We start from the raw sequence: 14,824 nt of genomic DNA, 5'->3' as shown, positions 1-14,824 counted from the left end.
GTCCCAAGGCTAAGTCCACTGAAAGTCCAGATATTCATGTATTTCTTTATTTCCAAGTAAGGTTTTGAAAGGGGTTCCTGTAAATATGAAAAGATGATTCAAGAGTCTTCCCGGATTCTTTTTTTGGAGTGCTGATTTGATCATCCTCCGGATCCTCCACCACCAAGATTGATATCAGGTCTTGAGCAGCCGTGAAGTGGAAGCCCATCCTTGATGAATGGGCTATCTCCAGTTTGGCCCTGTTGTTTCAGTTGCAAACTTTGTGGTTTCACAGCTTGCACAGTAGGCCTTGGAATCTTGGAGACACCCTCGAATAGCTTTTTAATAGTCCATACTTTTGATACAATATTTTATACACGAATTTATACATTATATTTATCACATGGCCTACTAAAATTGCAGATAAGTCATTGGGGAGCAAGTGACATCAATCCAATGTCAGATTATTTTCTGCAGAGCTTTGTGCACCTGATTTGTTTCTCAACTCAATGAAGAAGAGTTATTACTCTTTATTTGTGCAGTTGGTTATTACTATCTTCAGTATTTTGCACTCGCCTTTATTTAATTGCAGCACACATAGATAATGTATTGAATTTCTCTTGGTAATTTTGAAATTGGTTGAGATCTAATTCACCAGTTTGGTATCATCTGCAAACCTAATCAATAAGTTATTTCTTGCTGAAAATTCTGGAATTTACATGGTGTATAGTTCCAATTTGTCAGCCTCGGAAATAAGGGTGAGCTCTGTATCACCAGAAAGTACAATTTCTGGTATGGACATACAATACTAGAAAACATCTTTAGGATTTGATAACAACAAAACTGGAAATCTATTTGAAAAAAGGAGGAGCTGTGAATTTAATCATATTGAGAAGTTTTATAACATTTAGTTATTTAGTGAATTTAATTTTCAGTCCTCTCTTGATTTTTGCTTTGATCTATTTGATCTTTATAGTTCAAATTTTGCTTATGCTTTATTTCAAGGTTCACTATGACTTTGGGCTTAGAAATATCCTGTCTGTTTTAAGAACACTTGGAGAAGTGAAAAGATCTAATCCCCAAGAGCCAGAGAAAACTGTTGTGATGAGAGTTCTGCGGGACATGAACCTCTCCAAACTGGTACTGTAACGCTGGTGCCTTTTCCCAATAGAGTATTTTGTTTGCATTTTTAAGAGTCTTTATTACGCACTTTGAAAAGCTATTTTTCTTCACCAGTTGGTTACATTATTTTGCAGTTTTAATATGATTTATAAGTGAGTTGAGAATCAGAATATAGTTACTGTGTGAGCACAATTTGTCTTTTAAAGAGAGGAAAATCATAAGCATCATAAGCTTTAGCTGAAAAAAATCTTTGGAAATACCATGAGATCCTTGGGGATCTACCTGGTCCTCTAATTGGCTCTTGTTTTTAATTCCTTTTACCCTAAGGAGAGAAAGGAAGAATACATTGTGTTAATTTTTAATAATGCCACCAAAGATCCATCTTAATCCAGAATTTCAATTTATATATTTCTTGGGAGTCTGTTGCCTTTTCAGAACATCATAAGAATTGCCTTAAGTGAGGTAATTGGAAGCAGCTAATACCTATTTGTATCTTTTGATAATACTATTCAAAGTATTCATCTTTCTCTTTATTGCTGTAATTAAAAGGTTATAGCATGTCTAGACTCCGTGTATTTACCTTGGGAACCAGTTTTGTGATGGAGCCAATTAATCTGTTTCTGATGTCAATCTATTCAGTGAATTGCTACATGCATTCAAACCTATAGCAACGCTTCAGAGATTTACAAAAGGAAAAAATCATAAAAATTCTAAGGAAAAATATGATTGGAATAAATCTTCCTGACTTGTGCAACAAATGAAGAAATATGTGTGTGTATACGCTGAAGAAAGCTGTATTAAGTTGTTGACATTTTTATAGGCCTGAAGTATTTAATTTAGAAATTACTACTTGTGATTTCATTGTATGAAACTCACTTCATAAAACTGATGGATAATTATAATATTTGCTTTGGAAGAGATAAGATTTTCACTGCCATCTTTTAAATGGCTTATCTTGAAGATTGTTTACAACTATAATAATAATTTTGATAAATAAATAATGTGTTTCCCCATACTTTATCCTTGACAGGTGGATGAAGATGAACCTTTATTTATGAGTCTCATTAATGACCTATTCCCTGGAATTACTCTGGATAAATCTGGGTATCCTGAACTACAGTCAGCGATTCAAAAACAGACAGAGGAAGCAGGGCTTATTAATCATCCACCATGGATTCTTAAACTTATTCAGCTGTATGAAACTCAACGAGTCCGACATGGTTAGCATGCTAGATGAGGCTTTGAGACACCATTGTATTTGAGACTACATTGTATTATCTGCCACTAAAATGCAGATTAATTTAATGAAAAATAATTTTTAAAATTGAACAGATGTAATTTTTTAAGCCTATGTGGGTATTTTGCTTAAGAAGCTGTTATGACCTTTTTTTAGTGTGCAATCCTTCGTTGTATTACATTTTAATGGGGAGTATGAGTGTGGCCTTTGGTGATTGAAATTTCTATAGAGCGAGTTAAAATATATTCATTTAAATACAGAAACAACAATTTTGTTCAGTATTCTGAGAACAATTGTTGCCCTCAGACAGAGTTCAGTCATGAAGCTTGAGTTTAATGTTGCTGTGAGATTATAATGTTGAGAAGATTACAAAAAAAAATTTACCAAACCTTTATTTTGATAGATTCTACCATGCGTGTGATATAATTCCAAGTATTTTCTTTGTGATGGATTCTTGCCATTTATACTGAGGAGAAATAAGCTTTCCTCCTGCTGAATCAGAGTAGTTAGACAAGATGGACTCCAGAGGTCCCTTCCAACTTCAACTGTTCTTTGATTCTGTGAAAATGCATTTTTACACCGCAGAAAAAGCCATTGAGTTTATCCTGTCCTAGAAAGAGTATCAAAGACAGTACTAAATCCAGCTTTACAATTCATAGTTCAGTGGAAAAGAAATACCCCTACTTTGAAATATTCCCCATACCCTTAACCTCTAACTAATGATTTTTTGTGTATAATAAGGGGGAAATGTAAAAGAAATATAACTAAAGCAGAAAAGATTTATAAATATGTAATTTTTCTTATTCTCCCTTTTCTTGTCATAATAAAAGAATAGTCAGCTTAAACTAATTAAATAAATGAAAGGAAATACTCAGTCACGTACCACAGTCTGAGTCCTTAATGACTCAAACTTTTAATTCAGACTATGGGTTAGACTGAAGAACTGCTTAGTGCTGTGCAGACTTACTAATTTACATCCAGATTTCTGGCTGCAGTGTTCCATAACAGCTATTTCTATATAGGAACCATATCAGTTTTAATGTTTTCAGTTATGATTATATGTGTCTCTTTTTAATAGAAGCTGTTTGATCTGTGAGACACTACAGCTCCTCTGTTCCTCAAAAATCTTCAGGATCCACCATGACATTCTGCTGAGATGTCTCTTCTCTCCACACATGCCTGCTATTCATGCAGCTCCAATTCTCTGAACAGTTGGACACTCAGGCCAAAAGCTTTTTGACTTTCTATGATAAAAGTAACTTCACTGAGAGAAAAATATTATGTTTTCTTGACTTTCATTTGTCCTACTCATGAACTTGAATTTATGGAAAGGTCACCATGTAATTTCAAATAATGAGGGGAAATATGGCCGTATGTGCACATGAGGTGCTTTTATAAACACACACACACAGATAGAGATTCAGTGCATAGATCCTGAAATCTGTTTGGCATAACAATTTTGGTTGAAATATCACCGAAGCCATCAGAAAAGCCATTAGGTTAACATGGAAGAGTTTGTATTAGGCTTCGCCATATATAACATATTGCATGAGTGATTTTCTGAGTCCTCAGATTGTTTAGAGGAACATTCAGCTCCCTTCAGTTTTAGAGGAAACATCACACAATCTGCATGGCATTGGGTTAGGTTTATTATTTGGGTTTGTGATTATTCCATACTTTTGTTGAAGAACTTTCCAAAGCCAACTAAGGATTATGATGTCCAGTTCCCTTTAGGGCTAGTAGGAGTTATCTAGGTCCCTTAAATGACTTTGGAAGTCTCAGTTTGGATGTCCCATCTGATTTTGAACAGATTCTGGGCCTATTGAGAAGGTAATTTAGAAAACATAACTAAAGAAGATCAACAGTAGGCTCAATTTATTCTTGAAGACATGATTTATTTTTCTTAGGTAACATGTATACACTGATGAGTAAGTGTGGTTACTGTTTACCAGTTTTATGAAAGAAAGATCTATTGAAATGGCAGCATGGGTGGATGTAGGTGCATGTTTTTGTTCCTTTTGCATCAGAAAGATGCACTAGATTTTGCTCATTCTCATTAGAAACATTTAGAAATTTCTGGATTTTTTTGCCACCGTTCATGTCAGTGTCATTGCAGGAGAGCATCAAAAGGCAATTGTGTTCTCCCATTAGAAAAAGAAAAAGAATTGCCTGAGGGAGGATACAGACCCACATAGGCTTGCCTATCATAATAGAGAGACATTTATAGAGGCCTTTAAATAATAGTTTCAAATTCTGTTTCAATAAACATTAAGTGGAGTGAGAAACACTTTTTTTATTGGCTTTTGATAAAAATAAAACGAGGATTGTTGATGCAATGAACCATTAAATGGTAGCACAACACACTGACATTTCATTTTCAACCATGTTTATATTGTTTTAAGGTATGATGACTCTAGGTCCAACTGGTGCAGGAAAGACAAAGTGCATTAATATTTTGATGAAAGCAATGACAGATTGTGGTGCTCCTCATAAAGAGATGAGAATGAACCCAAAGGCAATCACAGCTTCCCAGATGTTCGGTACCCTTGATGTTGCTACAAATGACTGGACAGATGGTATTTTCTCTACATTATGGAGAAAAACTTTAAAGGCAAAGAAGGTAATGGATATTGTATCATGATAGATATTTAATACTGTTTCCGTAAGGTGTCGTTACCTGTCATTTTTCTGAAAGGTCTTCCATTATAAAATCAAATGGGAATATGCAGTGCTAATTTTGCTTTGTGTCTGAGGAGCTCAGTGTGTGCAAGAGTCAGAATTTTATATCTATATCTATATCTATATCTATATCTATATCTATATATCTATATATATCTCTATCAGATAGCACTAGGCTTTCCAAGCATTTGAGGTTCCAGAATTTATTTAGAAAATATTTTGAGTGGTTTGCTTCCTTCTGTTAGCAATCCAAACACAAAAATGAGATGTGTTCATGTTTCGATGTGAGGACCAAAAAGTCAATTTTCTCCTGTCTGGTTTTAAGTCATTGCCACTTTATATCAGAATGTAAGGCTTTGGTAAGAAACCAATGTAGGCGTTTCCCAAGCATGCAGATCATGTTTCACAGAATCATAATTACATCTACTGAACAGTCACCTAGTTCTGACTTGGAAAATGGGATAACTTACATTAAATACTTGGGTAATAGCATCCTACACAGACTGACTTTGTGCCTGTGTCCATGACTACGTTTAATGGGAAATATTTTCATCCATCTTGATGGATGCTGTGTTGGTTGATGTTCTTTTGTAGAACAACTTTCTGCTAAGTACAGCACAAATTAATTTTTGTTGCTGTTTCTTAATATCCTTTTTTGTGTGACACAATAAAAGAAGAATTAAAATCACTGAATAAATTACAAAAATTGCATTTTGACATTGCTTTTTTGCTGAGTACCAGATTATGACATTATGTATATCTAAAAGTACATTTTCTGATATTATATTAATGTATATTTTTTGTCAATGTGATGCATTGAGAGGCTACCTGGAACAGGGGCTAGAAAGTGTTAAAGGAATAAAGTAGGTATTTATTAAAAAGGCCTTCAGAGGGTACACCTTGGGCAGTACAAGAGCCTGGCCATGGCCCTACCCAAGATGGATCCCTGGTCATGAGTTTTGACACTTTTATAAGTTTTGGTCCATTTACATATTGAGTTAATTGTCCAACTGCAGCTTCAGGTTGTGAAGTCCCATCCTCCCAGATTGCTCTCCTCAATTCGCTGTTGTTTATGCTTTTTGGGCCTGAAGCTGCAATGGTGCCCTTGGTTCTCAGGCTGGAAAAGGATTGTTTTGTCTAAGTACACTGTGAAGAGAACTTGCTAAAACTTTATATGAAGTTCAGAGTTATGTACCAATGCAGTACAGAATCTGGAAAATATGAAAGCTAAAACTTAAGGCATCAAATATAGGTGAAGTTGAATGTGTGTGTCTCTCCTTTTTTTTAGGGTGAACATATCTGGATAGTTTTGGATGGACCTGTTGATGCAATATGGATTGAAAATCTGAACTCTGTTCTGGATGATAATAAGACCCTTACTTTGGCCAATGGAGATCGCATTCCAATGTCCCCCAATTGCAAAATTATCTTTGAACCTCACAACATTGACAATGCTTCTCCTGCAACAGTTTCTCGTAATGGGATGGTCTTCATGAGTTCCTCAGTGTTAGACTGGAGGCCTATCTTAAGGGCCTGGCTGCAGACACTACCAGTTACATACTCCAATGTCCTATGGAATTGCTTTGATACTGTATTTCAGGTACTTAATTAACTACTTCAGAAAAAAAATTGCATCTTTTATTCTTTTTTAATGAAGCATTGCTTCTTCCTAAGTGTTCTTTCAATTATTTACATTTCTTTCTTCATGTAATAAACTAAAGATGAAGAATTAAAAAAGGAGAGAAAATTATAATTAACAAATGACTGGAGTTCTAACAGATGAATAATCTGAATGTTTTGTTTTGTCTGCATATGATAGTTGGCAATGAATTGTTAAACCAGTGATTATTTTATATTACGTGTTGGCAAAACAGATATTCTTTTTGCTTGTAATTTTAATACTGAAATTTTAATTATTTTTAGAATATACAAAGGAAGTGGGTAAAGTTCTTACCTTGCTTTAGATATAAAGAACTAAATTCAGAAAGAAATTAAGCTAGATTTAGTCTGGTGCAACAGGAATGCATTTGACGCATTAGCTATTTTTAAAAATATTTTCAATATTTCAAATTAATCCACGTTAGTTCTGTGCTCTCTGCTGCTCTGAAGCTCTGACTATAATTCTGAAGTTCTGACTATGGTTGTCTCTTCTGATTTTATTATCCAAGTATCTGTTTCAATATAAGGTTTTGAAACTGCATCTCTTTCATACATTATCTGACTAAATTGTGTTTGGTCAGTAGATCCAAAGCAAGAATCCTGAATGTTTTTCCCACTCTGTTTGGCTTTACCTTATGGAATCATTAGAAAGGTTCCAGCAATATTATAGATGGTTCTACTCAATCAATAGTGGTATAAAAGCATAATCACAGTAGTATACTTCTTCAATCACATTGAAATATTTTCTTTTTACTTTTGAATGTTTTTAAGGAATTCTTTTGTCTTTGCAACCTTTCAGTGTTGTTATCTCCTGATTTCTGCAGTATCTGTGAAATAAATGCAACTTCAACATACCCTGGTTTTCCATCAGCTAGCTCCTACCTGTTTACTCATATAATTGGTATCAGATTTCACAGGAGTTTCTCATGTAATATTTTTCATTCTCTTGCATTTTAAAAATGCAGTTTTTAATGAACTTTGAGTGACATTTCAAAATGCTTTTTATAGATCATAATAAAAGTAATGATTGATACAGGTTTAGAATGCCCTGAATTTTAACAGATGTCTTCTAACATTCTACTTTTCATTTCAGTGTGCATTTACTTTAAAACTAATGTTTAACAAGCTATTCATTTTGTTCTACCTCCAAAACGTAATGATATGACAAAGTATTTACTGCAGCAGCAAGAGAAACAATTCTGATAATGAGTTTTAAAATATGCTTCCAAAGTAATGTATATGTGGGTCAATTTACTGCTTCTTTGCTACAATTCTATTTCTATTTTATTCTACAACTTGCTCTGAAAACATAACAACAACACTTAAAATGCCCAAGCCTGAAGCAATAGCAATAAAGTCCAGAAAAATATGTATTTTATTAGATTAAGAAATGAAAATGCAGTGAAATATGAAGTTAGTTCAGTGCTGAAGGCTGCATTTACAACTATCAAAATGTAAATGAAAGCTGTCATGCTGGCAGTTTTCTTTCACTTTTAATGTGCTGTCTTTGCTTCTCAAATAATAGAGGCAATAAAAGTGATTTTACAGATGAGAGTAACACTACTTTTGTGTTCACATGGCTCTTTTTATAGTTATTATTTTCTGCCACATTAAAAAAAAGGAAAAAATTCAAAAAGAAAAATTTTTGAAATAAAGTTCATCAACAGTGATTGTCAAACCCCAGATATAGACGTTGGTGAATCTAATGCTAGTATTAAGGAAAATATGGATATAAACATCTTACAAAGATCTGGTTTTTCAAAGAACATGAAGATTAGAGTATAGATGGTAACATAGTAACCAAGGAGACTCAGTCTTAAGTAGATGTATAGAGACTTTCTGAATTTAATCTAAACTGAATTTAATCTCAACTAAAATAGACGTAAGACAAAAACTATAATAATTCCAATTTGCTTAAAAAAAGCTCTCATTATTTATGCTGATCAAAATAGTATTTGTCAGTGAAAGTCTTCCTGTTGGATAAAGTAATTTTTAATAAAGGTGCAGCAGGTAGCAGTAATGGAGGAGAAAGAAACAGAGAATAATGGTTGTGAATCACTGGAAAGAATGTATTCATTCTTTTCATTATAAACAGCACAGTAAGTCACTATTTTTTATACGTAAAAAAAAAACCCACAAAAAACAAATAAACAAACAAACAAAAAACCCCACAAAAAAACCAAAACAAAACAAAAACCAAAAAAAAACCCAAAACCACAAAAAACAGAAGGAAAAAAGTCCAAAACCAAACCCTTAAACCCAACCTTATTTCAGTTTAAGATTATCTTAGAGTCCTTTCTATTTCCACAGAACGTTTTTTAGAATAGTGATTGAGGGGTTGAACTTTTCTCCTCCCTTTCCCAATTCTTTCTGCTCAGCAATATTTCCTGCTTTGCGTAATTTCTAATAAACTCCCATCCCTATAAAAAGTCTCTCTTAAATTTAGAAGCTCCACTGCCAGTTCCTGGGCTGTGAATGATGTTGCTACTTGTAAGCAACTTATTAGCATTTCTTAGCTTATGGAAGTAATTATCTGAGACAGTTTCAAAGAACTGAAATAATTAAAATCGTTACCTGAGTGGTGTTATTGAGGTTGTCTGCAAAGTGTGAAGCCCAAACCAGTGATAGATGTTATGTGAATAACATAAATTTCAGCACGTTCAAGTATTGTTTAAGTGAAAAAAAAAAATAAAAATAGTAGCAACTTAATTTTCAGATGTGACTAATTTTCTTCCTCCATATTAAATATCACACTAATACAATTTGTGTAAAGGCTGCTACTGTGCCTGGAGCATAGAACTGAATATATAATCCAGAGAATTTCTTACCTTTAATATTTAAATACTGATATTAAAATTAATATTACAAGTATTAATGACTTTTTATTACTGGGTTTTTCTTTTGCTTGTCTAAAGTCTTTGAATATGTTACCAACTTCCTGTCCTGAAGAGTGTTCTGTAGTCCAGTGAGTTCTATAGTGATTGTAGTCCGTGCAAAAGCATCTTTCTTTCATGTGAGTTTTTAGCATCTGACTTCATTTTTCATCCTCCTTGTAAGGGATAGCGAATTCCTGATTCAAATTCTTAAAAAATTTACGTCTTTTTCATGATCCAACTCATTTTTCCAGTCCCCCTGTCCAAGCAATTCATGCAAATTTCTGTGTTAATCCTGCGTCTCTTTTTCAGCCACGTATTGTTTTAAAAATAGTAGTAGTAATAAAACACTGGCGTATAAGGAACTGATTTCTTTTTTCCCCATAAACTCAGAGAACAAGAAAACATTAAAAAACCCTTCATAAACTACAGAAACCTCACTGGATTCATAAGTACCATAAAACTAGTTCTGGTGAAAATTGGGCTCTTGACAGTACAGAATACTTTGACGCATGAAATATCTTTATTCTGTGTGTTTCAAATCAATTATTAAACAATTTACACTGCCCTATGAGACATCTAGTCTATTTTACAGATGAAGAAGCTGAATCTCAGGGAGATTTAACTCCAAATTCTGGAAGTCTTAGATTTTAATTTCCCACAGTGCTGGTGGGCACTCCCCTGTGGCACCCACAACACCCTCAGTTACTCAGCTGGGCACCCTGCATACCATTAGGGATGAGCCAGGCATTTTTGAGGGAAAGCCAGAAAAAGAGGGCACACAGAAGTGGAAGCACTTTTGCTAGTCAGCAAGAAATAACAAAAGAAGCAACTTGACAGAGTGGGTGACATGCCTGCCCATGGTGGGGTGAAGGAAGCAGATGACCTCTAAGGTCCCTTGCAACCCTACCTATTCCATGATTCTGTCTATGCCTGCACTCAGATTGTCTTCTTAGACCACTTAGCCATAAGCCCTACTCTAGATTAAAGTGCCTAACTGAGTTTTTGATCTCAATATTTTTTTTTTTGTGTATGCTACCTGCTGTTCTAGTGGGATGGAACTCAGGAGGATGGGTAAAAAATATTGATTCACTGTCTGTGACAATAAATATCAGCACAGAGCACTTGGAGAACTTTAGTGGCAAAAAATAAACTGAAAAGTGAAACAAAGCTGGTGAGCATGTGGGTAAACAGCTCAGGGATTTTTTAAAAGGATCTAAGTAAATTGTTTATGTCTTTGGGCAATTGAGTGTTTTCAATGTCTTAGCTTTCTCTCTGACAGAACATGACATCTATAAATGGAATTCCTCCCAAATTACTGTCTCCCATAATATCCCTGTTATACTTTCATTTCCCAGAATGAGTGGCCAGTGATGATTTCCAAAGATTAAGGAGGCAAATAGAAGCCATGGGGAGAGTATTATATTACAGATTGTTGAATGAAGGTGAAAGAAGGTTATAATTTACATCAGTCTGTACTGTTGGATGGCGATTGATGTTCTAAAATTTTGCACTGCAAATCTCAGACAGAACTTTACATCAATTTTAAACTTTACTCAAGATGTTGCAAAATACTTGACAAAGGCAGACATGGCAGCCTACTCAGGTTTCTTCATCAATATGAAGAAACCTGAGTAAAGTCCAACTTCCATTCAAATAAATTTAAAAATTATTTTTGGATCTTACCAGGATTCTACAGGAAAGCAAGAGTATTGGTTTCAAGAGGGACTGGTACAGTATGGTACAGTCAGAGCAGATCACACCGATCCGACAGATAGAAATTTATAGTGGTAAACTTGTACATTATATATATATATATATATATATATGTATCATTAGTGCTTTTATCTTCCTACTACAAAAATATCAGTGGTAGATTAAAATCTTCAGTGGAGAGCACAAATGGCAGGCAGATCCTCGAAGTAACTGAAAAACATTCTTCAAATTGCTCCTCAGGAAATTACTCTGTGGAGCTCATATGAGTTGCTCTGCTGACTCTGATACATGAAAGTTATTTTTCTAATATGCTATTGTTAGAAAAAAAAAAAATCATGGTCAAAGTCTGAATATTTATAAGCCCAGAAATGCGAGAAATTGTCATTTGGAAATAAAGTTTAGAATATATTTGAAACTAAGGAATTGATCTCATCTAAGAATAAATCATACCCTTGAAAATGGTAAAGATAATATTTAAACAATATTTTTTTTCTTCCCAGGATGTGATGGATTTTGTTTTTTCTGCTGTGACACCAAAAATGTCGATTTTAGAATGTATGTACATCAAGCAAGCTATTGACCTCCTACAGGTAGATATGGCTTCTATTTTTCTCTCTCTGATTCTGTGATTTGTTCTAGGAGCGCAGTAGTTCTATATTGCATCCACTTTGCAGGGTTTGCTGTCTGGCCGAGATGAGAAGCAGCTCAGTGAGGAACATATTGCTCGCCTGTTTGTTTTCGCTGTGATGTGGTCAGCTGGAGCCCTTCTGGAGCCGGATGACAGGCTGAAAATGGAGCTGTTCCTACGGAAGCACTCTGCAGTGAAAGAGCTTCCAGCTGTGAGTGGAGAGGAAACCATGTTTGAATTTGGTATCAATGCCTGTGGCCAGTGGGAGCACTGGTCAAAGAAGGTTCGTATGCTGCAACACGCTAAGCTTTCTTAATGAGTACACAAGATACAGTTGGTAAGAGACATTTCGTTTCCAACGCTACATAATTTTGTTAGGAAGATTAACCCTGCCAAATCCTCAAGAGCTTCTTTTTTTGAATGCAATTTTTCTTTTCCCCATATATATCTTCAGCAAAGAATAGAAACGTGCATTTGAAATAGCTTTGGAAGTGAAACAGAAATGATCTTAACTCTGTATACTGTCTATCACCCTACTCTTTAAGAAATTCCAGCAAGGAAAAGCTTTTATCAGGCACTGGAGGGATGAAAAGATCCTGTTAGTCTAACACCCTTTTAGAAAAGCGTGACAAGATACTGGTTGATTACAAAAGAACACTTGGCTTTCAGGAAGGAAAGTTTTGCTGGTGTAAATTTTATAAAGTATATTTGATTTTGTGTTCTGATACAAAGTGATTGTGTGGGCAGGTAGGAATTCTCAACTTTTTTGCATGTCTTTCTTATGCAGGTCCCGGAATATATTTATCCTAAAGATTCACTACCAGAATATACTTCCATTCTAGTTCCGAACATAGACAGTGTCCGAACAGACTTCCTAATGCACACTATCATGTGGCAAGGAAAAGCTGTTTTGCTAATTGGGGAACAAGGAACAGGAAAAACAGTTATGATTAAGGTAGGTAGAACAGAAAAACCTATGTAATATATTACTACAATAACATTGCAATAATTGATATTTGCACAAATATTAGGTTGAAGTTAAGGATAGTTTGATTTTTCTTCAGAGTAAATACTAGCATTTCTACTGAGGCATTTTGCCAGTACTCCCATGGATTACAAGCAAAAAACCCAAGTCTCTACACTTTCGTGTAAAGGTTTCTTTTAAACTTTGCTAACTGTGGCCACAAGGTCAGATGATAAACCCCCTCTTATATTCTTTCTTTTCTTTGGAGTAGTCTAATGGAAGATTTTGCTAAGAAAATGTTGATTCTTGGAGGATTTTTTATTTTCTTGTGCTTTGTCAGTGGTGCCATGTGTGAACTGATCTTTTGTACACCCTTGTTGCATAGCTTTTCTTCAAAAGCCAAACAGAAGAAAAAGAACTTCCTTCTTTAATAAGGATAGTTTTCCGAGGGTAAATTTACTGTTATTATCTGCTCTCTCAATTTCTTCACTGAAAATGACATGTTCTGTCTCTAGAGGGAAATAGCAGGATTGCTATTAAATTAACAAATACTACTTTCTGCATTATAAAAATGTTGCAGTTTAATCATATGACACAAAAAAAATTATTAACTTAATACAGAGAAGTCAATAATCAAAAGGCTGAACAAACCCAGATGTCGTACCAGACTTGGCATCCCTTTTTTTAAAAAATGGAAGCATAATGTTTTTCAGCAGGGTTTCCTGTGTTTTTCAGGGGAGTGCATGGATTCTTTGATCAACAAGAGGTAGCTAGATAAACTGATTTACTGTTGGGACAGCTGAATTGGCTATACAGGCATCTGGTTGGCTGTACATTGGCTATACATACCTCCACTGGAGGATTTGAAGAGGTCTTGAAATGGAAAATAGCTGAAAAACACCGGCCTAAACTGACCTTTGGCTTTCTTAAAATCTGGAGCCGTTTTGCGTGCCCTGGCCGTGTGCTCTCTGAGCCCTGAGGGAGAGCAAATTGTACCCGTGCCAGCAGCCCTTACTATTTTTTCAGCATAGCTGTCGATGCCAACAGGCAATGCCGGTGTAGTGTCAGCTTCTGTTCCTGGCACCAGCTGGAGAACTATTTTAGCAGAGTGAAGAGGCGGGGTCTGGGTGGTGGTCTTGATATTCCTCATACTGGATTTTGGCCAAATACTGGCAACCTCCAGCCTTCAGCTGCCATTCCTGCCCCTAAAAATAATTGGTACTGATTCTTGGGAGTTGCTTACACTGAGTCTAAGCTACAGAGCAGAGTATGTTCCTTACACAAGGGAGCGGTATGCCAGCAGATATTTGATCTCTTGTAAAGTTAGGAGTGAGTGTTAACTGCCCTCACAACTGTTCATCTTCTGCTTTCATCTTCGGTAGAATTTTGTTTTACTACACCTTGTGGAAATTTCCAGATATAAACAGTTGATTTCATGAAAAAGTAAAAGAGCCTTAACATAGACCATTTCAGGCAGTAATCTGAATTAATCTGAATAATCTTCAATGTTGAGTAAAACACCACTATGAATCAAAATAACGAACTTAAAATGGAACATTATTTAAGACCTTTTTTCTCTGTACTAATAATTCCTGAATTGCACAATATTTTAAAAAATAATATTAAACTGGTAAAGGACAGTTGAAAATTTTCTGACAGTTTAACTAACAAAAAGAGTCCTATTCAATATCCTCTTTTTTTTCAGAGATAGTTCTCATTTCTGTACCGTGCAATATTACTGTTACCATGCAAACATTCTGAAATGCCATAATGAATAAAATACAAATGTGTTTTTTGAATGGTTGAGAATTCATAGTTGCAGATTGCTGGCCTTGGTCAGCTGCAAGACCCTTACCCAGCTGCTGATTGACTTCCCATCCTCAACAGCACAGGGGTTGAGGTAAAGACAGGGAGATCCTCAACTCACCAATTACTGCCATGGAAAAAATATTTGACTTGGGGAACAC

The 14,824-nt window shown here is 35.0% G+C and overlaps 1 protein-coding gene across 1 annotated transcript in view; it reads left to right on the top strand.

The window, feature by feature from the left end:
• Window positions 1–14,824, top strand: part of LOC136366566 (dynein axonemal heavy chain 5-like) — a 150,564-nt gene that overhangs the window by 62,817 nt on the left and 72,923 nt on the right. The window contains exons 44-50 of the mRNA XM_066327725.1: window positions 985–1,119; window positions 2,132–2,321; window positions 4,741–4,958; window positions 6,306–6,617; window positions 11,766–11,855; window positions 11,940–12,176; window positions 12,681–12,848. Of these exons, the coding sequence (XP_066183822.1) occupies window positions 985–1,119; window positions 2,132–2,321; window positions 4,741–4,958; window positions 6,306–6,617; window positions 11,766–11,855; window positions 11,940–12,176; window positions 12,681–12,848 (1,350 nt within the window). The remainder of the gene's footprint in view (window positions 1–984; window positions 1,120–2,131; window positions 2,322–4,740; window positions 4,959–6,305; window positions 6,618–11,765; window positions 11,856–11,939; window positions 12,177–12,680; window positions 12,849–14,824) is intronic.

This window comes from Sylvia atricapilla, chromosome 1 (genome assembly GCF_009819655.1).
Source record: "Sylvia atricapilla isolate bSylAtr1 chromosome 1, bSylAtr1.pri, whole genome shotgun sequence".
NCBI classification, from domain to species: Eukaryota; Metazoa; Chordata; class Aves; order Passeriformes; family Sylviidae; genus Sylvia; species Sylvia atricapilla.
Note: the sequence above shows the minus strand (reverse complement) of the source record. Positions and strands in the feature narration are given on the sequence as shown.